This window comes from Staurois parvus, unplaced genomic scaffold (assembly GCF_062004578.1).
Source record: "Staurois parvus isolate SC_StPar_1 unplaced genomic scaffold, SC_StPar_1.0 ptg000639l, whole genome shotgun sequence".
Classification (NCBI taxonomy): Eukaryota; Metazoa; Chordata; class Amphibia; order Anura; family Ranidae; genus Staurois; species Staurois parvus.
In genome coordinates this window covers 1463427-1488735 of record NW_028318435.1, presented here as the reverse complement: position 1 = coordinate 1488735, position 25309 = coordinate 1463427, and the positions used below count along the sequence as shown (strand labels likewise).

General features: G+C 40.7%; 1 protein-coding gene across 5 annotated transcripts in view; it reads right to left on the bottom strand.

Annotated features, from left to right (window-relative positions):
• Positions 1-25309, bottom strand: part of INPP4B (inositol polyphosphate-4-phosphatase type II B) — an 823047-nt gene that overhangs the window by 289905 nt on the left and 507833 nt on the right. For all 5 annotated transcript variants that reach the window (XM_089693869.1, XM_089693867.1, XM_089693868.1 and 2 more), the window contains 2 exons: positions 18131-18242; positions 13482-13554 (listed from right to left, as the gene is read on the bottom strand). In XM_089693869.1, the coding sequence (XP_089549995.1) occupies positions 13482-13554; positions 18131-18242 (185 nt within the window). The remainder of the gene's footprint in view (positions 1-13481; positions 13555-18130; positions 18243-25309) is intronic.

Sequence of the window (25309 nt, the reverse complement as noted above, 5' to 3'; positions counted from 1 at the left end):
GCTGTCTTGAGTGAAAAAAAAGACTTGGTTGGAGAAGATATGGAACCCTTGGATCCAGTATCTTTCAGGAACTCCTTAATGCCTAAATCCGCTCCTAGTGAGAATTTGCAGAATACTATGGACACTATGGGAGTTGCACATTCATTCCCACACCAGTCCATTAGGATACCATGTTAAAAGTCTAGAAGAGAAAGTGCATTTAAGACTACCGTTTGTTATTAATTTGTTATGATGCTCTTAAGGGCTGAAATCATTCTAAGTCCTGTATTTCTATGGGGAGTACCCCTGGTCTCACATCCGCTTCCCCTAACACCAAGGGAGTAGTGGAGGCTGGAAGGTGACCTCCTCAATTAAACTCATATTTATGGCCATATGATATTATATGGTTAACAACTGTGCTCGTTATCAGTCATACAGCCTAAATTTGTTAAACTGCCATATCAAATGGTCTCGGTAAGAACTTGTATTTGTATTGTATTGTACATTTAACTGAAGAACAATAAAATATGATTGGAAAAGAAATGTGAGTTGACGCACATTAGTGTATATTAAATGACTGCAGTAATGTGTATTGAACATGCATTATTGTCTGTGGATAAGTCTGAAAGGGCACTGTTTCCTGCTAATATACACCTAATTATGTAAATCCTATTATTTTTCAAGTTTTAGGGCCCATTTACACAAGGAACTGAATATGAATTGCACAGGAACAAGAGCATAAAGACATAACACGATGTTCACATATTTGCAAAGATGAAAACATCTATGTTTTGTAAGCATAGACTACAAGGTCTTGTGGTTGAAAGGGATTATACGTTGTGATGGAGAGAGTAACACAAGGTAAATGGTATGACACTGACCAAAAGGTTCACAATAGCAAAATATTATACAGAAGATAAAAGAGTTTTACAATAGTATAACTGGGAAGTATGCAATCCAAACGCAATAATAAATGAAACTATCAATTAGGACAATAATCACTGTGGAAGAAATCGCAACATGAAATGAGTGGAAATGAGGTGAGTATAGTAACATATTTGCCATGTCACTTGTTATTTAAACATTTAGAGAGTGAAAATTAGAGATAGAGAAAGGGGGAAGGGTATGTAGGGAAGGGGTAGGGATGACTCTGGATACTGTACTTGAGGCCTGGAGGGGGCATCTATAGAATCAGAGAGACGGTTGAGTGAAAGATGTCCACTTCTCAACCCTCATAAGAATTACGAGAATGTGGCAGAGGTTTGAAAATATTCCCATTGTAGCCACACTGTTTGGGACCGTTCCAGAGGTTTCTCCTCCATATGGACTATCTGCTCCATGATTTGAATTCTGTTTGTTTAACACACCGACTCTGCCTTAGCAGGGCAAACTGGTTTGCGTCACTTATGGGCTATGACAATTCTAGCTACTGAAAGCATGTGGCACAGCATATCCTTCCTAATAGATCTGAGAGATCCTGGAATGATTGATAGAGTAATGCAGATACCAGGTTGTAAAGGTAAGGCTGTAATTTTATTGCAAATTCAAAACATTTTTTACCAGAAGTGGGAGACAAGAGGGCAGAAGTCTTAAATATGAGACGTAGTCCTCCTTGTAGATAAACAACTACAGCACATCAGAATTTCTAGGATCCATAGCATGAAGGTTAGTAGGGCAATGATACCATCTAGAAATTATCTTGTAGTTCTGTTTTTGCTGTTTAGCAGACATTGAAAGTTTGTGAGTCAATAGGAGAACTTTATTCCAATAAGAAGAAGAAATCAATGTGCCAAGCTGGGATTCCCATCTGGTAATAAATGGTGGGTCATGGCAAGAGCATGTGGAAAGTAGTAATTTGTATACGGCGGAAAGAACATGGGTCTGTCTTTGCTCCTGTAGTAGCATGTACTCAAAATCTGTCAAAGATCTGTGCTAGGGAGAAATCAGGGTCAAAGAGTGAATATACATCTGATGCTGAAGATACTGCAACCATTCAGAGCACCCTTGGGGTCTCATATGGGTCAGAGAGGTCAGAGGAGAAAGTTTGCCATCGATCAGAGTCTGAACAAGCTTAATATCATAGTCATTATGCCACGAAAGGAAAAATAGGAAACAGAACGCTGGTTGGAATTCCGGGTTGTTAAAGAAGACATGGGTCGTATCCAGGTAGAGAAAATTGTTTCTGGGAAAGGGTTTCCCAAACTTTCAAGGTGGTAGAAACAAATATAGGTAAGTCCTCTAGAGTAGGATGAAGGTGAGGGGGTACCTATGGCAGTGATTTGAGTTTCAAGGAGGTAATATCCTCTTTAAAAGACACCCACTGTTTTGAAAATAGCATTATTATTATTATCCATAAATCTGGTTATAGAGGCAGTGCGTAAATAAAGAGTGAAGTCCAAGGGGGAGGGCAAGGCCCCTTGTGTGTTTGGATCTAATAAATATGGATATTTTAATACAAGAAGTCTTATGGGCCCATATGACGTTTGCATTCAACTAACTAGCAGAACATGTCCTTGCAACTTATTTGAAAATATTTACACCCTTTCTTCAGAGAAGGAAAATGTAGTGTAGTGTAGAAAGACAGTGTTAATTTTCCACATTATAATATACAGAGGGATGTGCAATGTCCAACCTCTGTACTTCTAATAACGGCAGGCAGCTCTTCCAATTTATTGTCCTCTGCCAACAATTATGTAAAGAGGACATATTGATAGGAGCAGGAAGAAAGGGACTACAACACTCATATTCTCCAAAAATATCTCATACACATACTGTACACTACGTAATGACCCTGCAATCTATTTTTCATGAAATTGTTTCTAACTGTGTTTTTCTACCACCTTGTAACATCATTTGTCAACTCCTCAACCTCTCCTTTCCCCCCTTCAGTTTGTTTGGAACAAGCAGTGCACATTAGCTGTACTGCTCTATGCACAGTACAAATCCCATAGTTCATAGTCCCTAGTCCATCTCAGGAGGGAGCAAATCAGGGTGGCTACATTCCTACATACAGTGGGAACGAACATAGCCACCCTTTAGCAGGAAGGCAGATCACAATAGCAAAAAAAAAAAAGAATTTGGGGATTTGGATGAGGCTGAGAGCAATATAAAATACTTTTTAAGTTAAGATTACATAGATAACATACAGTAGAAGGTTTGCATTTAAAGACAGAGTTTATTGTCACTTTCAAGTAAACCTACACTACCATTACAAACTTCTCCTTTAGGAAATGCTAATTGCTTGGTGTCAAGCTTTCATGCAGAAAGGGAATTCAGACATTTTATCATCTGTATACTTGCTCTAAGAGAATGATTGGAATGTACTTAACCTAAAAGGTTAGCAAAATGGCATTAAAACTATCATTTTCGAAAGCAGGTTAGTAATGGCAATCCCACATTTCTCTAATAACAGGTTATACCTCAGAACCTCTTCCATGAATCAGGCCAACCGTTTTGCAGAACAATAAATGGTACATACATATTAGAAGTGATGGCAGCATGACCCATGACAAGACTCATAGTTCTGCATCAGATAGCTTCCAGCTCTGTGAGAGAAGTACTCACACTATCCTCATTTTCCAGCATTGAGACAGTACATACAGTGAGTGTGAGTATAGAAAGTGGTAGCAGAAAGCAGAGAACATCAATACGCTGCACATGGTGCATGTGTATAGGTAATGTAATGTTTAGGGAGAGGAATATATATATATATATATATATATATATATATATATATATATATATCCTAGATTGTAAGATCGAAAGAGCAGGGCCCTCGAACCCCTCATGTATCACATTGTATTGTTTTCATACTGTCGCATGCTCTGTCTCCCTTTGTAATGTACAGCTCTCATCAGAAAAGAGGACATTGGACCACTGAGCAACAGACCAGGTCTGTTTTTCTTTAGCCAAGGTAAGACGCTTCTGATGTTTGTTGTTCAGGAGCGGCTTGACAAGAGGAATACGACATTTGAAGCCCATGTCCAGGATCCGTCTGTGTGTGGTGGCTCTTGATGCACTGACTCCAGCCTCAGTCCACTTCTTGTGAAAGTCCCCAACACTTTTGAATGGTCTTTTCCTGACAATCCTCTCCAGGCTGCGGTCATCCCTGCTGCACCTTTTTCTTCCACACTTTTCCCTTCCACATAACTTTCTCTTAATGTGCTTTGATACAGCACTTTGGGAACATCCAACTTCTTTTGCAGTTACCTTTTGAGGCTTTCCCTCCTTATGGAGGGTGTCAGTGATGGTTTTCTGCACAACTGTCAGGTCAGCAGTCTTTCCCATGATTGTGATTCCTACTGAACCAGACTGAGAGACCATTTAAAGGCTCATGAACCCTTTGCAGGTGTTATGGCTTAATTAGCTGATTAGAGTGGGACACTTTGAGCCGAGAATATTGCACCTTTTCACAATATTATAATTTTCTGAGATTGTAGATTTGGGGTTTTCATGAGCTGTAAGCCATAATCATCACAATTATGACAAATCACGGCTAGAACTATCTTGCTTTGCATGTAATGCGTCTATTTCATATATTAGTTTCACCTTTTAAGTTGCATTACTGAAATAAATGAACTTTTGCACGATATTCCCATTTTTTGAGTTTCACCTGTATATATATATTACACATATACACACACACATACATATATATATACACATAAAATGCACGCACAGGAAGATATGGTAGACCCATGCCCAGCATATGTTAGCCATAGGTTGTCCATCTCTGTGACAGAAATGAATAGCAGTGATATCCCCCTGTGCTGTGAGCAGGTTTTTCTGTTGTTCTCTGGGGATGACATTCATAGGAAAAGAATGTGGCCTGACACTGTGAACAGAATATCAACTTGTGGCAGAAACAGAAGATATGTATGTATGAGTTAATTTATTTAGTGGCGAATGTCACATCAAATAAAATGTATTATGCTTAATTTGCTATGCCTCCCCAATGCGTTTACTGCATGATAATCATTTTTGCTCAAAGTGACCCTCCAGTGAGACGTGACACAATTAATATTACTAAGGGAAGGTATACAGGGATAAGGAAAGTGATGCACCTGGGGCACAGAAACACCCCCTTCTCTTTCAGAAGAGTTGGGAAAAAGAGGAGGTGGTATTAGCACCTCCACCAAGGATGCCTAGCAATGATAAGGAGGAAACAGAATAAATCATTAGGTAATTCACACACAAGAGCTCTTTCATTCCCAAAAAATCAGATCTAAATGGAATAATCCTTTAAATAGACATGACATGCCTTTACGTTGCATAAGAATTATGCTTTATAGGTTTTTCTTGTCTTTAGAAAGGCCTTTGAAATGCATATAAAAACATAACAATAAAAATTAAGTAAGCAAAATGTAACACATGTGTAAGCGGGTTAGAAAATAGTTAGCTAGGTGCTGCTCCAGACGAAAAGGGTCAGGGCTAACTTGGTTCCTGAGTTTTTTTCTTTTGGGTCCGACCCACTGACCTGTGAATATAAAAAGAGGGAGAGCAGGGGAGCCCCGAGAAGTGCTGCAAGATGTATAGGCACTGAGACCTGGGGTTCACCCCAAAGATGCCAGCTACTGGTGAATGCCACTGATGGACCTTTCAGCACATGGACTCCACCTTGGCAGGTATGCCAGGGCAGCACACAGCCCGAGTTAGGATTAGGGATAAGAACTGTTTTTATTATATTATGAACTTTGTATGCTCAGAGTCTTTCTTAAGTAAAGCATTGAAACCTGCTCTTCTGTCTGGTCTGAAGTCTAGGTGCATGGAAAGGGCCCACTCTGCTACTGGGAACAGAAGTGGAAACAGCTGGACAGGTGGTTGTGGACAAGGCTCAGCATGTCCTTCCTAATGGCAAATTACAGTGGAAGGATGAAAATTTACAGGGGGACCTGAAAGTTAACAGGAGAATAGTTATAGTGCAAGTGTGGCAGCCTCAAACTTGTCCCAGGGTATTGATGAAAACAGCACAAGAGTAAAGGTACCCCATATGTGTAGTAAAGTGATCCTTTGACAGGTACCTAGCGTAGCCCAGGAGAACCCACGCCCCAGGGAAGCCTTCTTATGTAAGCTAGACATGGTGCTCAATGAGTTAATTAGGGAAAAAAGGAGAGCAGCAACAACCCTGCCCTGCCACCAACAAATGCATCAACATTAAATAGTATGCTCATCACAATTTAAAGATAAAGGTTAATCAGCTTATATTTTGCCTTCCTTCTCATCAACATGCCAATGAAATCTATACCTGAAACCCGTTTTCATTATATACCCTTTTCAAGACACAGTGATGTCTTCACTTGGCGTTTGTACTTCTCTAAGCAGTGCAGGCAGATCATAGCTTGCGAGCAGGGCAGACCCCTGCCTCACACGTTCTTTTAAAGGTCCTCAGTCCTGATCTTTCTGTTGGGAGGAATTATGTAAATATTTAAATGCCTTGTTGAGTTGATGTCAGTCTTAGGCTCCATGCACACTGGGTGTTTTAATAGCGCTGGTAATGTTAGCTATGTAAAGTTCCATGAGTTTTCATCATTTTTTTAATGTTTTTCTATTAGGGCTCATGTACACTGCAGCTGCTAAACTCATGTTTAGGAGCTGTTCAGTGTTTTTTTCAGCAGCCCCTGAACTCACCCTAATGCTTTCCTGTGTCCATGTACACATCTTCATTTGCAGTCATTTACAGGCATTTGAGTTTACAGTCGTTTTTTTTAATGCAGAAAACTTGCGTTCAGCATTCGATTTTAGCAGCGCTTAAAACGCAAAATGCTTGTAAACGCTGCAAATCATGTTTATAAGCATTTGCACCTGAAATTTTTTTTTAACTCTTTCAGTTCCCAATGCTGTCCAGAGCCTTTTTTCATCATGAAAAATGCATGCAAAGCATTTTCAAGGTGCTCAGATGGACAAAACACTGAAAACAGGATGTTCCTACCAAGCTTGTCACACATTGTAATGACCAATTCACACCTCAGACCTCTCCCACCCTTGAAAAAAAAGATATGTTAATGACCATTCACACCTCAAATATCTCAGGAAGACCCCCTGCCAGGTGGCCTTAATGACTCACTCCAGCAGACACCTGTCCCACCCTTGGAAACAAAAGAAATGTTAATGAGCAACTCACACCTAAGCTAATTTCAGCACATACTGCTGTCTCTGCTTCTACTCTCTGTATTTCTCTGAACCAGCCTGAAATAGTTTATGATTTACCACATTTGGGAGGTTCTCTTGTGCTTATCTTTAAAAAACGCTTCTAAACACCCATTAATGATTAAGTGATGCAAATGTGGCTAAACAGACGCTTTTTAACCTACGTTTTCCAGCAGTCAGTTTCCATCGTTCAGAAGTGTCCCGTGTACATGGGGCCTTAGCGTTTAGCACTGGCTTGCCACGTTTTTTCGCATTTGCGTTTTTTATAGTTTTTCTTTACCAAAAAAAAAATTTTTTTTGGTCAAAAAAACATCCACAAATGCTGGTTTGCCACGATTTACCACGTTTTTCAGTGTTTTTCAGCATTAGAGCATTTTTACAGCTAAAAAACTACTCTAGAAACACACTAGTTCTGGGTTTTTTTACAGCCAAAAACGCCCCTGCCAAAAAACGTTGATTACAGTCTATGTGTACATGGACATGCTGGTGAGGTTACTGGCTGTAGAATAAAACGTCAAAAGTCAAATACAGCAGCAGTTTGCACAAGGAGTGGGAGTTCCTAGACAGGCTGCATTTACACGCAGACCACCCTAGGTAACACACACACATGATGCTGAGCAACATTGATTTAAAAAACTGAAATCTGATGAAGAAAAGGTCAGTCAGGCTGTAGAAGAAGTGACTAGATGATGTGGGAGATCCTCCAGCCAGGAAATGAGATGGATTCAATCTGCCTTATTGCAGCTTCTAATGCACACTTCAAGAAGCTCACATTGTGCAGTGAAATCAGAGTAAGCAATTTCACTGCAGGAGAGGAGCCTGTACAACTGTGGTAAGGCTGGTTCAGCTTTAAGCACCATAAAAAGGTTGATTGCTGCATGCCTTTGAATTGTAAATATATTTATTAGGTAATCTGTAACATAAATTAAGCATCCCTCCAATATTATTTTTGTTAATGAGATATTTTCCAATCTACCGTAATGGTAGTCTTCTTGACCTCTCTGGCTTCACAGCCTTCCGTAAATAGATTCTAATATATCAAAAGACAGTTTGGCAGAATTCCCAGTATGCTACTATAGAAACTACAGTCAGAAGTTGTTGTCACAGTAGTTATTTCATAACATCAAAGCTCATGTGGGAAATGTGCTGGAATCAGAACGCAGCGAAAGTAGGAGGGATGTACTCCACACAAGCCTACACTGTGTCACAGTCGCATCGTTTAACAATACAACAAGCAAGATTAAAGCCAGGCTGGTACAATTCAGGTATGGGCGTGAAAAGATCCTTCTACCCAAAGAAAATACTTCATGCTTGTGATGTGGTCTGTTGGGCACCTTCCTTATCTCCCTGACTAGTCCCTGGCTCTGTTCCCATCTCTGTAGTTTTGGGTGTACCTCTCCTCCTTGCTGCATTTTTCATAATACAAAAAAATTAACCCTTTGGCACCGACTGCCTCCTGGCCCCTTACGGGTAGGGTAGGGTAGGGTAGAGGTGGGCATTCAGGTCATGTGTCTGTGATTGGCTGTCATAGCAGTCACATGATTGGAATGCTCCCGATCTCAAGTATGCATCGGGAGTTTACTGATCCCCGCCAGCTACTGTGCTGGGAGCCTATAGGGAGTGCGTTCTCAGCATGGTAAGTAGTTTTAACAGGGCCGCATATAGGCGGACGCTCAGTGTTAAGGCCTATCCTCAAAGCAGCCGCATGTATGCACACTGCCAACGCCAAGAGGTTAAGGGCCCTTTCACACCAGGTGTACTGGGACTGCATTGGGCACTCTTGCCAGGCACAGTCCCAAGCAAAGAAAAGGCAAAATGCTTTGTTCCCTATGGGGCCAATTCACACCACTGTGTTGCAGGGGTGTGCACAGAAAAATACACATCATGCAGTAATTTGTTTTCAGCAGTGCAACGAAATCACGCTTTGGCTGCGGCCAATAGAACTTAAAAGGTGAATTTCAGGTATGATATAGTTTTTCATAGTTACATTGGTCCAGCTTGGAAGCTGGAAATCACTGTAGTAGTCACCACTACTCCACTGTTCACCACTTGTTTCCGGGTCCTGTGCTGCACAGCTGGCCTAAAGCATTCTGAACACAGGAGGTCGGCCACTCAGCACAGGCACCATTCAGAAAATGGTTTACATTTTCTGAATGAATGCAAATCATTATTTGCTTGGATGAGGTGGGACGTGTGACTTCACTGAAATAATGTAAGTGTAAAAAAAGTGCTGTGCTACCTAATCAAAAAATGCACAATCCCTACAGAATATAACTAAACCAAAAACACAGGACAGTGAACTAAAAAAAAACAGAGATAGTGACTCAAAAAACAATTATTATATAAACCAAAGTCCAATCAATTGGTGTTCTGCTGTGGACCCTCCTTGAGATAAATGGCCACCATGTGCAGCTATCACAGGATTCAAGTGCAAACTATCCTCCACCATAAATCTTCTCATCTCCAGCAGTGTGACCTCACATTGTAAAATGTTTTGGTCTAACTGCACTTTTGGTCCCAAACGTACAGGACTCTGAAGTTCAGCTTGCTGAAGATTAACTCCAAGGATGCCTCCTCCAGATAACAGACTAAGGGTCAGCCATATTCCTCATAAACAAAAGCTCAACATTGTGCTTTAACCTTTAAAATGTTTGTTGTACAATGAACCATAAGAAATGCACTCACATTCAGTAGGTGCACAACCGCACCAGGTATGATGAACATTCAGTAATGTTCTTCTTAAGGCACAAGCTGGTAGTATCGTCCTCAGCAGCATAGACCAGTCAACCCAATATAGGCTCCAAATTGTCACCACACTGTGTAATGCAAGGCAAAGCACAGGCCCTGTATGTATAATGCAATTGCCTTACTATAATGATGATCCTGGAGCAGTGTGTGGATCAGTATACCACTATTTCGATCAATGGAAACGTGATGTCATCCGCACGGTCCTCCCAAGGGACGACGATCACTGGAGTAGCAGTGTCTATATCAGTGATTTACAGCTTCCAGGGGCATGGGCTACATATTGTATAGGTTGGAGCAATGTAGCTGTGTATATCCATACCTCGAGTTCCTCTTCAATGAAATATCACTTGTGTCCATTGTACATCAAAAACTGAATTACCAGTTTTGGGTAAACTCTCTCTTAAAGCCCAACTCCTGTCTAAATGTTTGGATATATTTTAAAAACTACAAAATCACTTTCACATGTAAAGAGATTGGGGTAAACCTCTGTCACGTGTTGTGCTATGTGCACTACCCTTTTTGTACTGTTTTGTGCCTATGTGAACCTTTTTTCCCTTTTTATTCAAATTAGAGCAGCTGCCATGTTTTTTTGGATTGGGTGCAACACACATTGGAAGTGTGAAGATGCCCTGCAAACGTGATATCTGGGCTTCTGGTGTGGTGTTGTACTTTTAAAGGAGAATAGAGCTGCCGCTAGGTGAGCATGCTCTCTCTGCACTGCTATAAATGGCTCAAAGTTGAGAAATTTATATAGAGGTAGGGTTCGATCACATGTGCGACGGCCATCGTTTCTGCACTCCTGTGACCCGTTTTCAGTTGACAGCAGGCTGAAGCCCACTGTCGACTGATGTCACTCAGCCAGTTCAGGCTGGAGAAAGATCCCGACTTTAAAGTCAGGATTCACCCTAGAGTCTGGCGCGGCACCTGGCTCAGCCTCTCAAAGAGTCGCTGATAGCCTGAGCCAGCCAATCCCTCCGTCCCAGAGCTCCAGTGAGTGCAGTGGGGGGCAGAGCAGACAGCAGTGAGTGACAGAGGCTGCTGTCTGCTCAGAGCGGCTGTGAGAACTCAGCTTTCAGTGGTCATATGATCGCTGAGTCCTCACACTTAGAGCCAGCAGGGGACAGATGCTGCATCCACCTAAGTAAGTATGATTTAAAAAAAAAAACTAAATCCCAATACTTCTGTTTTAAATGGGTCACGTTCGAAAGTGGTAACATCTGCTGAATACGACATGCAGTTTATTTTTTGCCACAGCTTGCGTATAACCCCAGGAAACTGCATATTCCTGTTCAGGGGGTGGGCAGAAAAATCACAGCTTAACTGCCTGAAATGCACATCTGAACATGCATTTAGGGACCACACTTATAGGTGCCTTGACACAACAGTGTGGTTTCAACATGTAGTTAAAGTGGCTGTAAACCCTTACATATACCAAATCCCCCAACATAAGTTGAACCTGTTTATCTGCAGCAATCTGTGCTGTTCAGCCAACTACAACACAGATCAAATGGTTTGTCTCAGCAGCAGAAAGCAGGGTGTGGATTTCATGTCACACACTCTGCAGAGCTAGTGCACAGAGCTGAGTGTAATCTGAGAGCTAGTTTGAGGAAATAGTGACAACCCCCCCCCCCCCTACACATGCTCAGAGAAATAAATATGAATCTTCTGCTGTGTGTTGTGGGGGGGGGATGGGCAATGTGATGTGTGCTGGGAGAAAGAGAATGGACAATCTGCTGAATGCTGTTGGGGGGGGGGGATGGGAAATCTGCTGTGTGTTGGGGGGGGGGGGGGGGCAGAAGGGCCATCTACTGTGTGCTTGGGGGGGGGAATTGGACCATCTCCCAGGAGGCTGAGGTGTTGGTTTAGTCTATTAGGAGGGACTGATGCAGATAGCTGAGAGAGGTGAGATGAAAGAGGAACCGGACTCAGTGCTTTGGATTCAGGCTAGTACAGACCAGGGTTGTCTTTAACATGGGGCAAAAGGGGCAGCTGCCCTGGGCCCTGTCATTGTTCTGGGGCCCAAAGCAGCATCCCCTTGAGCCCACACTGCCCCCAAATAGTTTCCAAGTTGTATCTGGTGCAGCCAGTTTCCCCTCCCGCTTGCTGCCCGGCCAGGTTAATACAAGTGGCCACACTGACGGACGAGAAGCACAGATGTGGGCTGCATGTGCTACAGCCTCCCGCTTTTCCCTCTGTCAGGAGCTGCAGGACCGGAGCAGTCGAGACATGGAGTGAAGCAGAGCGGCTTTCTGTGTTCCCTCGCCCCCACACTCGTCAGACTTCTGTAGTGCACAGCCGAGTGACGTGTTCTAGCTGTGTGCTGCAGGTCTGATAGGCAGAGACTGCAGAGTGTTGGAGAAAGAGTCCATGCACACCTAACAGAGCGGTGCCTTCTGCACCGATGTGACCCCTAATCAGCAGCGGCTCAATGTTAGATGGACAGTGCAAAGGGCTAATGAGAACGGTGGCCTGGCTCAGACAGCAGGGTTGGCAGGGCAGACGGTGGGGCTCCAGGTGCTGCTTTGCATGGCCGGGGCTGTGCTGACTTGTGTGAGGTGGGGACGTGGAGGAGAGAGAGGTGCGGGCTGCCTCTGGACTCTCGACAACGAGCTGCACGGGAAGGAAAAGCTTTGTGTAAGTCTCACCTGTCCTGTATGACTTCTCTATTCATGGCCAGTCCTTCTACTGCAGGCGGCATGATTAGTCATTTATTCCTGGCAGCCCATCCTCAGGGATGCTGTTCACATTGGGCTCTATTCCTACCTAACCTTTATAATTGTGTATGCCCTGCTCTGCTCATTGCTAATAACAAGCTCTAGGACTGTTCTTCTGTCTATTGGTGGGTCAACTAACCTTTCCAGTGCATGGTGTGCAGGCAGTGAGGAAATGATGTGCTGTAACCTTCAGCAAGCAATCAGTGAGCCATAATGATGTGCTATAACCTCTACCAACCAGTAAGTAAGTGGTAACGATGCACAGTAACCTATGGAAACCAATCCATGAGCAGTAATCATGTGCAGTAACCTTCAGCAACCAGTGAACGGTAATGATGTGCAGTAACCTGTAGTAACCAATTAGTGAGCAGTAAGGATGTGCGGTAACCTCTATCAACCCATCAGTGAGCCTGGGCCAATCAGTGAGTGTGGACCAGTTCTTTATGTTTATATTATTAATTTTGTTTTACATAAGTTTGTGTGTGTTTTTTAGGATGTTGGGGTAGAGACTGAAATTGCATGGGGGGGGGGGGGGGCAGGAAAGTGTTTGTCCAGGGTCCAATCAATATTAAAGACGGTCCTGGTACAGACTATGGTGGGATATGCTTTGTTCATTTTGTATGGCTGAGGTGTGAGAACACTTTAACCTTAGTAGTTAAAAAGAATATTTTTTTTTTGCTAGCTAGTTTGAAAGTGTGCTGGGGACCCCTATTGTACAATTGTGATATGTGTACTTCCCAACGGAGTTGCAAACATCAATAACAGCAAATCAAACATTGTAAACCTTCTATGCATTATTCAACACATTAAAAAAAAAACATTTTGGCTACAACTGGGCTTTCTGAACCATAGAACCATAAGTACAAGCACTGGCAAGCATACATCATATCATACCTGCATTTAGTAGAGGCAGATTGTCAATCCCATTTAATGTTTCAGGCGATGAACACTCACACACTAAAGCACACTGCAAAGACACGAAAACAATGAATTTCAGACAATATTTTATAGTACTTCTCATTAGGTAAAACAATATTTTCAACAAACGATCCCTGTAACAGAAACCATATGATTTAAATTATCTGCATAGAATGCTTATCCAAGGCCCTTTCAGCTGATAAACTACATGTGTGTTAATCCCCCAATGGTAGAGGCCAAGAGATCAACTGCAATTATATCCGGGGATACATAAGAGCATGCATGCAATTAAAAAGACTACTCCAGTTGTCTTACGAACAATATGGGTAGGGAACACCAGTCTGGATAACTTTTATATATCTGATTTGGACATCACAATGGATAGTCAAACTTTTTACAGTTGTACACTACCACTAATAATTAGAGGTCTCAGAAAGCCAATAAGCACATATCTAGATAAGATAGAGGGTGCAGCACTATAAAAACTAATTTATTCACATGACAATTGGCAACTTACAAGACAATGTGGTGATATCAGGCATATACATTCAGGGTCAGCTTCTGGGGATGGACCTTTGCAGACCAGGATGACCTTCCTTAGCTTTTCATTCACCTATTGCTACACTTAATCTGCTGCCCTCAATGGTGGCTCCTTAGCATTACAGCTACAGGTGCTGCAATCCCTCCCAAGGAAGTTCATCCTGTTCTGTGAAGGTTCAACCCCAGGAAGCTGACCTGAATGCTGTTTCTATATGTATATGCCTAATATCACCACATTGTCTTGTAAGTTGCCAAGTGCCAAGTAAATAAATGGGTTTTTATACTGCTACAATCAGATGCACCCTCTGCTGTCCTTGTCACCACAGAGTATCTTCAGTTTCTTGAGAGGTGCTGCACTACAGTGTTTTGGAACCACTCCACCACCTTAACCGGACCCCTAAACAATTTCCTTCCAGTGTGTTGGTCACATACACTTCTGCGCCATAACTCTCCACATAAATGAGCACATGTCTGCCTAGTTCCTTGCTCTGTTTTGTATCTCTGTAATTTTGGGTGTACCTCTCTCATAGATAAATTCATAGATAAAAATATTTAAAATGTGTTTTTTGACTTGTTTAATCAGTAACATATATCGTGAATAACCAAAACTATTCCTAATATGTACATTAAATATGACATCAGGGTAACAAGTACAACAGTTGGTGAGTTTCTAATGTTAATCAAGCAGTGCAGTTGTGCCAAAATTACAAAGTTTGCGCAGTCTTACATGGCTCACTCGATCTTTACATCAGTTCCATTTAATCTTAGCCAGATTACAACATTTTACAGGGTTACTGGGAGTGTAGAGTACAAGTATACCACCAAAAGCTTGCGCTGTGAAAACTTCCTCTCCCTTTTTCATTTATCATGAATCAAATTAAAGCTTTCACGGCAAGCTTAAATCTAGTTGGTCCTGACTGACTTCTTACTACTGACTACAGTAGGTTTTCTGAATGTGAAAACTAGAGAGGAGCCTGTAGTGGGTATGTTTGAGAATTCCTATCCTGGATCACTAACAAGGGTTCTCAGATTACTGGATGTGTTGGTTCACTACAGCAATGTGCTCAATGTATACATCTCAAGGTTTAAGTTTTAATTGTGGAATTAGCCTTCAAAATAATGGACATTCCAAGGAATCTATTCAGTAATATTTTTTTGTACACAATATGCTACTGTTATTTCAAAATACATATAACTATCATACTGTAAATACATACAGTATACTAATCACTAACCTTGTGTTCCAGTCTCTACACTAAATCCAACCTTTATGTTTTATTTGGAGTCTTTGAAGCCTTAGTTGATTTGCAAAATGTTTTCCTAAAGTTTAACATTCTCATAAACTTCGACCATATACGTAATCATGAATCAACGTGATTTCATGTGAAAAGACAATTTTCAAGCAGGTGTAGCAAAACATGATCATTTATTATCGCCTGTAATCTAATTGCTATGCAAATTGACTTAGTCGATGAGAAATATTTTTAAGATACGTGCTCGAAAAGAACATTTTACCTATTGATAAAAACACAGCTGGAGCATAATTTTAGATATTCCCCTTCTGTAGATATTCAAGTCTGAATAATTCAAATCAAAGCAACATTTGACAGTATAATAAGGAAATGAGCACTTTTTTTTAATCATTTACAAAACTGTCAAAAGTTTGACACCTGGGCAATATTAGTGTAGAATAATAAAAGGGCCAGTCACACTAGCAAGATACAACAATGAAGACATAATGTTGGAAAATCTAAAAAAGGCAGAACAGAAAGGCTACATCCCCCAAAACCAATATTCCAATTTTGTGTGACTTCTGTAAATTTAATCACTAGCATCTAACTTTTAAATTGAAGCGGATGTTGAGAACATACATTAACAGTTGTCAGTGACAATTGTATATCAAAATGATCAGAAGATTCAGAGATATTGGCAGCTGACTGCATGTACAAATCTTACATTTTACTGTGAAAGCCGAGCTTGGCCCCATTCTCTCCAAACTGCCAAGGCTTCCTTCTTGACCAAGAAGTTCGCCTGTCACATTAAAGGAATAGAATACTGGAGGGAGAGGAGATATCATCAACATGTGCTAGAAAAAGCTCAGACCTGCTGCTTATATTTCTGGATATACAGATTGTTTTTAAATGCTTTCCTTACTAAGGCCTTGTTCTTGGGTGTGGTAGCCTATGCACTGTGCATTGCCATTTTTTATGGTCTCCCTAGTCAGATGCCCAGACACAGCCACTCATCCCAAAGTAACAGGCCAGTGGGTGCTGGGAAGTGGACCAGAATGCAGCACCTTGAGACTACATATGCCGAAAAGCTTGGCCGTTCATAGTATATGGGCATCAGGAACTGTGTAAACAAGGCCAAAAGATAACCTCTGCATGTTTTGTACTCAATTGAAGGGTTCTTTTAAAGCATATAACTTTACCCTACACCTCACAATAATCAGTTTGTCAGCATTACCAAATCTCATTCTCTGTAAGAGAAACCTTTCCTGCTAAACATGCATAGATATAAGAGCATCGGCAAGGTGCAAAGATAGAGTCTACATGTACTGTATAATGAGTAAATATTACTGGCCCTCTGTGCCAATATATCAAAATTGTTATAAAAGCTAAAGGTTTTCTACCTTAAAGGTAAAAAAAAAAAAAAAACTGTTAAAAGCTGCTCGTCCTAGACCCTCCTACTAAATTTTTACCTGAACCCAATCTCAATCCTGCACTATGTCCAAGAGCAGCAGTAAAGCTCTCTCCTCACTGGACATGGAGGCCGTTGACTCATTATGCTGTCAATCAAACCCTGTGAGGAGGAGACAGGTACAGGGCCAAGCCAAGATGTGTGTCTATGGAAACACATAGCCCAGCTCAGAAGGGCACCTGCTCGAGTGCCCCCATAGCAAGTGGCTTGTTATGAGTTCACTCAGAAGGGTGGAGGAGGAGCCAGGAGAACGGGGGACCCCAGAAGAAAAGGTTCAGGGCTCCTCTGTGCAAAACAATTGCACACAGCAGGTAAGTATAACAATTTTATTGTTTATTAAGAAAACAAATACAAAAAAAGAAACATTTACAATAATTTTAACTAAATTATTTTTATATTAATGCATATTGAAAATATTGTTCATATTCAGTTATATTGTAGTCATTTTTGTTCTGCCCCTTTACCACAAGGTCACAACAAAAGCATTACACTGCCACATCTGGACTCCATATCTATCATTATGAGAATCAGTTGGGAAGTACAACATTATGTTTTGGCCTTGGCCTATGTAATGGCTGAAGTAGGAGTTATGCTGAAGAGACTGTGCACATCCTGATGGCACTTTTAAGTTTACCTTTAAGATGATAGCAATGCTAATATAAAACTGGGTTTATCATATAATCAGCCTGGTCAATCAGGTCAAAAATTACACTAACAATTTATGTACAAAACAGAGGTTTTAGTTGGCCAAAATTTGCAAATATATGTTGAAGCCTCACTGTCTTGTGAAGGAAATGGCGCGACAACACATTAGATGCCTTCAGCTGCCATTGTGCTCTGCTAGGCTTCTGGTGTGTCCCTGAGCCTTTAAGGAGGAATGGACTGCCTCCAGTCATACTTGGCTATAATCAATCCATCACTCCAATATGAAGGCTCATGGACTAGAGTTAGGACTACACTTTACAGAGGACCTTGATGAGACCGTGTGGCTTCAACATATATTTGCAAAGTTTGGAAAATACAATTTTGTTTGTTTGCTCTGTACAAAGCCTTTCTATGTGCCATTTGGTGTTATACATATACTTTACAAAAAAAATCATGGAGCTACATTACATCATTACATGCCACGAATGAGCTCCTATAAACCAGATGACAAACATAATTAGTAATAATGAACAGAGTAGAAATATTAAAAGCTTTCTGTGGCTGAGTACTAAAACTAGAAAAACCCAAAAGCAAAATGGCTTTAATGCTCAGTCAGATTTCATTTACTGGGAAAATGAAAATATAACCCAGAAGGGTTGAACGGCCACTTGCTCTTATTTTAGTTAACCATTGTTCATCAAACCAGGATTGTAACCAATTGTACATAAAATGTTCACTACCTTTTGTCCTTGTGCGTCTGTCGTGATGTGATCCGCTTCTCCATTCTGTATCTCCCCCATCTTCACCAAACTCACTTCAATACTTCCAATTTTCTTTCCACCATTTAAAGTTCTGTAATAAAAAAAATCATAAAATAGTTATATATATCCAAGACAAAAACTAAACCACAAAAAGTAACAAGGAGGATACATAACTTTTTGTTTGGAAACAAACACGATATTCTCTGTATTTTCTGTAAACAGGTATTAACAGAAAGCAGTAAATCCTGGCCAAGATGTGAAATCTTTGCATGCATATAAGAGACTTTTGAAATGCAATAATAAAAGAAAAACAACACACTGTTATTTGTTCGGTTTTACAAAAACGGTTTCTAGGTTCAGATTTTTGCTATTGTCATTACATTTAATCCGGGGCACATAAGCATCTAGACTAACAGAAGAGGATTAAACAGGTAATCATTCCAGAGGCCGTCCCTTTCCCAGAAATAAGGAGCCACCTCAGTTTGGCAGGAGACCAGCAATTACCTACAAGGATGTAACAGGAAAACTACCAACTTAAGTATCCAGCTTGTCCTACCAGAATCTTTAATCACTTTCCATCTGAGGACATTTTAAAATGCAATACAATGCATCATTATATACTTGACATTGTGGGGTTGATTTAATAAAGGCAAATAGACCGTTTGTTTTGCAAGGGAATTTCCGATAGCTTAGTGAATAAGGTGAAGCTTTGCTGGCTTTTATCATCTATTCATGTGCAAGCAAAAATACGGTTTTGTTTATTTTTCTTGCACATAATTAGGTATTTTGACCACATTCACTAAGCTAAGAAGAATGCTCCCTTGCAAAGTAGACACCCTATCTGCCTTTAGTAAATTAACCCCACTGACTATGAAAATTTGAACCAACCAAAATGAGATTCCGTAGATGAACCATATCAAGTTTGTACAGAGGATAGCATAAAAGGCACCGCCAGAAGAATTCCAATAGTAACGGAAGTGTGTCTTTAAAACCATTGTGCACAATACAATAATCCCCTTTCATAACAATCACTGTGATTACTTCCTTTCAGGATAAGCACTGCATAACATAACAAGGGCACATAGGGTGAGATTTATTAAAACTGGTGCACTCAGTATGTGCATGGTAGCCAATCAGCTTCTAACTTCAGCTTGTTCGATTAAGCTTTGGCAATAAAACCTGGAAGCTGATTGGTTTCTATGCAGAGCTCCACCAGATTTTGCACTCTCCAGCTTTAGTAAATGACCCCCATAGTCTGCGCATCAGAAACGGGTTCCTATCAAGGAAGACACCACCTAGTAGAGGAACTGTGAAGAGCTCTGCTCTGCTTTCAGAACATCATCGAAGCAAGGGGGTTGATTTCCTACAACTGGAGAGTGCAAAATGTGGTGCAGCTATGCACGGTAGCCAATCAGATTCTAACTTCAGCTTGTTCAATTAAGCTTTGACAAAAACCTGGAAACCGATGCAGAGCTGCACCAGATTCTAAACTCTCTAGTTTTAGTAAATTAACCCTATTGTTTTCTAGCTCTGCAGTGCAGATCAAGATTATAACAGAATAACATTTTGTTTTGTTAATACTCTTTTTTTGTTACTATTTTGGCTTTTGGTTACACTTTTTTAGTCACTCATCATTAAATCACATACAAAACTTCTATTCTTCCAAGCCCTTTACTAGAGATAGGATGCAGTATTAATGAAATCTCCGCTCTGCCAGCAATTTTCCTGATTGTGTTATTTTATTACTTGTGTTTGCAAGTACATATTGGACAGTATTTAATATAGCTGGCTTTTCCAATTTCTTTTCTTTTCCTTGACGGTTACTTTTCTCACATTAAAAAAAAAAAACCTTAAGTGAATACAACCAGCTCTGTACACTTGGCATATGGTCTAGTATCCTCATGATTAGAGAGCTGTGAGCATGTGTGGCCTGCAATATTTTGATATCAGCAATAGGTAGGTATCCTAAAAAAGAACCTTAAAAAATAGGACCCCTCTCAAAGCACCAGCCCAGCACCGACAGGCATAGTAGTCTTCAACAGCAATAATGCTCAAGGGGGTGATAAAAAACTGCGTTTGCAAAGTCATTGAAACAGCTATCTTGCCAGATAAAAACAAGGTCTTCTCTTTTGTGACAAAACCCTATTTAGGGTTAAATCCTGGGGGTAATATCTATATTTGTCCCCACTATGATTCCAATAGCATCACATTTAAAGTAAAACTGTAGTTAAAAAATAAGCCTACCACCTTCTTGTAAATATATTAATGGATTTACAGACCCCATATTTTATTATAATCATCTTACTGCCAACCCTGCTTAATGTTTACAAGTCCTTGAGCATGCCTTGGACCCAGCCATTGAGAATAATTTTTATTATTATTATTATACAGGATTTATATAGCACCAACGGTTTGCTTAGTGCTTTACATTATAGTGGGAGACAATACAGTAATGATACAGTTCAATACAAGAGGGATTTGAGGGCCCTGCTCCTTGGAGCTTACAATCTAGGAGGGAGGGGTTAATGGTACAATAAGTAATAACTGTGGGGGATGGATTGGTTGGAAGAGTAGAGGAATCCAGTATTAGCAGAGGGCAGGATAGGCTTCCCTGAAGAGATAGGTTTTCAGTGATCACCTAGGCACATGGACTAAGCTGAATACAGTTCAGCCATTATTCTTCAAGGCCAAGGCTAGCCTATGCGCAAGGACTTGGAATATACATTGTAGGAATATAAGGTGATGTAGGATATGAACAATATCTGGCTATGGGCAGGCCAGAGAGTGACAAGATATTTATAGCCATACTAAGTTCTGTATTACAAAGGCAGACAAAGGTGGAAGGGTAGAATAACATTTGTGTTGCAATATGCCAAGTATCTTATCCCAATGCAACAATCAACATTCCACTCTCAGTGAACGTATTAAGGTAAACTGAAACTAGAGTAACTGGTTCATTTATGTTACTGCATTTTGCACTGCCTTATCACATAAGCCCAGTGGAATGCAAACTTACAATGTTCTTCTTTAGAAAGAAAACAGCAATTCAGAATCAGAAGAGCAATCTTACCCCTTTCTGCACACAAATACAGATCAAGTATGTGAGGTCATCAGCTGCAGCTATTTTCTTCATCCTATTTATGTCTTAGATGGCTGTTGAAGGTCACTGCTGAGCTGATTGTGAGCAGAACATGGTGCTTTAATTTAACATTCTACATAGAGCTCTATGAAAGCTGTAAATTCTGTGTTCTGAGGATTACCCTCAATCTCTGTTTCTAGGAACTGGTGATTTCACATGGACTTAAAAGGGAGTTTAATGTAGCTTATTCAAAAATGGATAGATAGAGGGCAGGTGTAACAGCAGTTACAAAAGCCAACACGCAACATCATATTATTATTAAAAACAACACTGGAAAACACTTACTGTTTGAAAATGAAATATTCTGAAGATATATTATTAACTGGACAAGTGCACAGGATTCACCATCACTAAAAACCTTTTCCGCTCAACCAATGGGAAGCAGCATCTGCCCTCAGGAAAATTATCAATTGACCTGGATGGATTTCATCAGCTGATCACTAATCTTCTTTCCAATAAAAAAATCTGAGAAATAAATGGCACCAGCTGTTTACCCGCTGAATGACATGCAGGCTCAGGTGATATGTTAGCATATTTGTGCACCAATAATTAAAAGAAATTGCTTGGCAGGTCTGCGTGCCATACATATCTAGCTGTAGAATAAAATGGAGTGATTTTTTATGACAACTATTCGGTTTCAATTTATCACTATTGTTCCAGTGGTTGCAGATGATAAAAGTTGATATTTACCATGGGCAACTTACACATACACATATACTATATACAAAAGTATTGGGACACCTGCCTTTACACACACATGAACTTTAATGGCATCCTAGTCTGTAGGGTTCAGCATTGAGTTGGCCCACCCTTTGCAGCTAATAACAGCTCTTCTGGGAAGGCTGTTCACAAGGTTTAGGAGTGTGTCTATGGGAACGTTTGACCATTCTTCCAGAAGAGCATTTGTGAGGTCAGGCACTGATGTCAGACGAGAAGGCCTGGCTCGCATTTTCCGCTTTAATTCATCCCAAAAGGTGTTCTATCGGGTGCAGGCCAGTCAAGTTCTTCCACCCCAAACTCGCTCATCCATGCTTTTATAGAACCTTGCTTTGTGCACTGGTGCACAGTCATGTTGGAACAGGAAGGGGCCATCCCCAAACTGTCCCCACAAAGTTGGTAGCATGAAATTGTCCAAAATGTCTTGGTATGCTGATACCTTAAGAGTTCCCTTCACACTGGAACTAAGGGGCCAAGGCCAACCCCTCACCATAATTTCCCTTCCACCAAACTTTACACTTGGCACAGTGCAGTCAGGTAAGTACTGTTCTCCTTGCAACCGCCAAACCCAGACACATCCATCGGATTGTCAGAAAAGTGTGATTCGTCACACCAGAGAACATGTCTCCACTGCTCTAGAGTTTTGCATTGCACTTGGCGATATAAGGCTTGAAAGCATTGGCTCAGCCATGGAAACCCATTCCATGAAGCTTTCTATGCACTGTTGTTGTGCTAATCTGAAGGCCACATGAAGTTTGGAGGTCTTTAGCTATTGACTCTGCAGACAGTTGTTGACTTCTGCACACTGTGCACTTCAGCATGCGCTGACCCCAATCTGTCATTGTACATGGCCTGCCACTTCATAGCTGAGTTGCTGTTGTTCCCAGTTGCTTCCACTTTGTTATAATACCACTAACAGTTGGCCGTGGAATATTTAGTAGCCAGGAAGTTTCACAGATAGACTGCACAGGTGGCAACCTATCACAATATAAAAAAAAAAAACTCTACATGTCGCGCTCCCAATATACTACAAATATCAATCAAATCAAAATAAACAATAAAACAAGTATATTAAAAAAAACTAAATAACAACTTGATTAAATTATAACATTAATATACAAAACGTGAATCTCAAAATAATCCCCAGAAAGAAATGCGTTATTAGACAAAAACGTCCCTTTGAACATTCAAAAATACAAGAAAAAAGTATATATATAAAAAAAAAGTGCCAAAAAAAGGTGATTGCGTGATCCAAAATGCAATAATTGTGACTTTTTGTGAATCCTTGTAATGGTAAAGATGTACGCTCACCTCCTTACAAGCCTAACAGATAGGCTTATTGCGCTTTTTGTTGACATAAATGGAACCTGCTATGATTTGCTCCACAGGACACGTGGCTTCATCAGGAGTAGAATTACAACCCCCTGATGAAGCCATGTGTCCTGTGGAGCAACGCGTAGGGGAGGGGCTACGATGTCACTCGACACCAGAGGATAACGGTGAGTACACACGCTGTGAGGCAAACACAGACAAAGATATTGATTTTACAAAGTGCTGTTTGTATTTATACCATGTGAGTGCATTTTTTGGGCACCTTAATAAAGGTTTACTTATAAAGGATAAAGCACTATGTCCATGTTTCTTTTTTTGCTCTATTACATCGAGGAATATCTAGCAGAGGATTAAGGAGGAGAACCATAGCAGCTGAAGGAGGGAGAGATCCCTGCAGGGATAACGAGCAGACAAGGAGGCAAGAGCTGCAGAGCACTTAGGAGACACCCAACGCCTATGTTATGCTGCAGCAAATCATAGCAGGTTCCATTTATGTGAACAAAAAGCACAATAAGCCTATCTGTTAGGCTTGTAAGGAGGTGAGCGTACATCTTTACCATTACAAGGATTCACAAAAAGTCACAAATTATTGCATTTTGGATCACACAATCAACTTTTTTTTGGGACTTTTTTATATACATAACGTTTTCCTGTATTTTTTGAATACACCTCCTTCTTTTCAACTCCTCCTGTTTATCAATTATTTTTATTCAAGATTTGCACAATGTTCAACCAAGACTCACACATTTTTTTTAAAGAGAAATTTTATGTAACAAATGTTTGAATCCCGGGTGAAAGTTGTTTGCATTTGGGTGAAAACATTCGTAAAACACCCATGCATTTAATTGTTCCAGGAGTTCTTTGCCTTTTATTTTTTGTGGATACCAAGGCATATTTTTTACTTACAAGTTTTCATTTCTGTTTTAAGGGTCTTTATTACAGGTACTTACTGTATATAGCACTGACAATTTACTCAGCACTTTACATATACACTCACCGGACACTTTCTTAGGCACACCTTGCTAGTGCCAAGAAAATATCACCCACACCATTACGCTACCACCACCAGCCTGAACCGTTGATATTAGGCAGGATGGATCTATGCTTTCATGTTGTCTATGCCAAATTCTGACCCTACCATCTGAATGTCACAGCAACCAGTCTGCCCATTCTCCCTTAGAGATAGTTGTGTAGTTAAAATCCCAGTAGATCAGCAGTTTTTAAATACTCAGACCAGCCTGTCTGGCACCAACAACAATGCAACATTCTGTCATTAAATCCCTTTTCTTCCCCATTCTGATGCTCGGTTTGAACTTCAGAAAGTCATATTCACCACGACTAGAAGCCTAAATGTATTGAGTTGCTATCATGTGATTGGCTGATTAGCAATTTGTGTTACCAAGAAATTAAACAGGTGTACTGAATAAAGTGATCAGTGAGTGTACATTGTACATTCACATCGGTCCCTGCTCTCAAGGGGCTTACAGTCTAAGGTCCCTAAATCACATACATACATATATTAGGGTCAGTTTAGACAGGAGACAATTCTACCAGCATGTCTTCAGAGTGTGGAAGAAGACCCATGCAGGCACAGGGAGAACATGCAAACTCCAGGTAGTGCTGTGGTTGGGGTTTGTACTGCCGACCCTAGTCCTAATAAGTGGCGGTGCTAACAACTTAACCACTGTGCTGCCTAGCTTTAAAAAACTGTTCTACGACTGAGTTCATGAACTCATTGGGGGGGGGGCTTTGTAGATGCCAAATTATATTTTCAAAGTGGATCTGTACTTTAAAGGAAAAATGGCCAAGGCTCTTTTGGCCAAACTTCCCCAGTGGGTCACAGGAGTGCACTTAGTTATGCACTCCTGTGACCCAGATTCAGCCACTGTTGGATGGCATCACAGCCGGGTCCAGGCTCAGCAGGGATCCCAACAATAATGTTGGGATCAGCCCAGATGCCTGATCGGCAG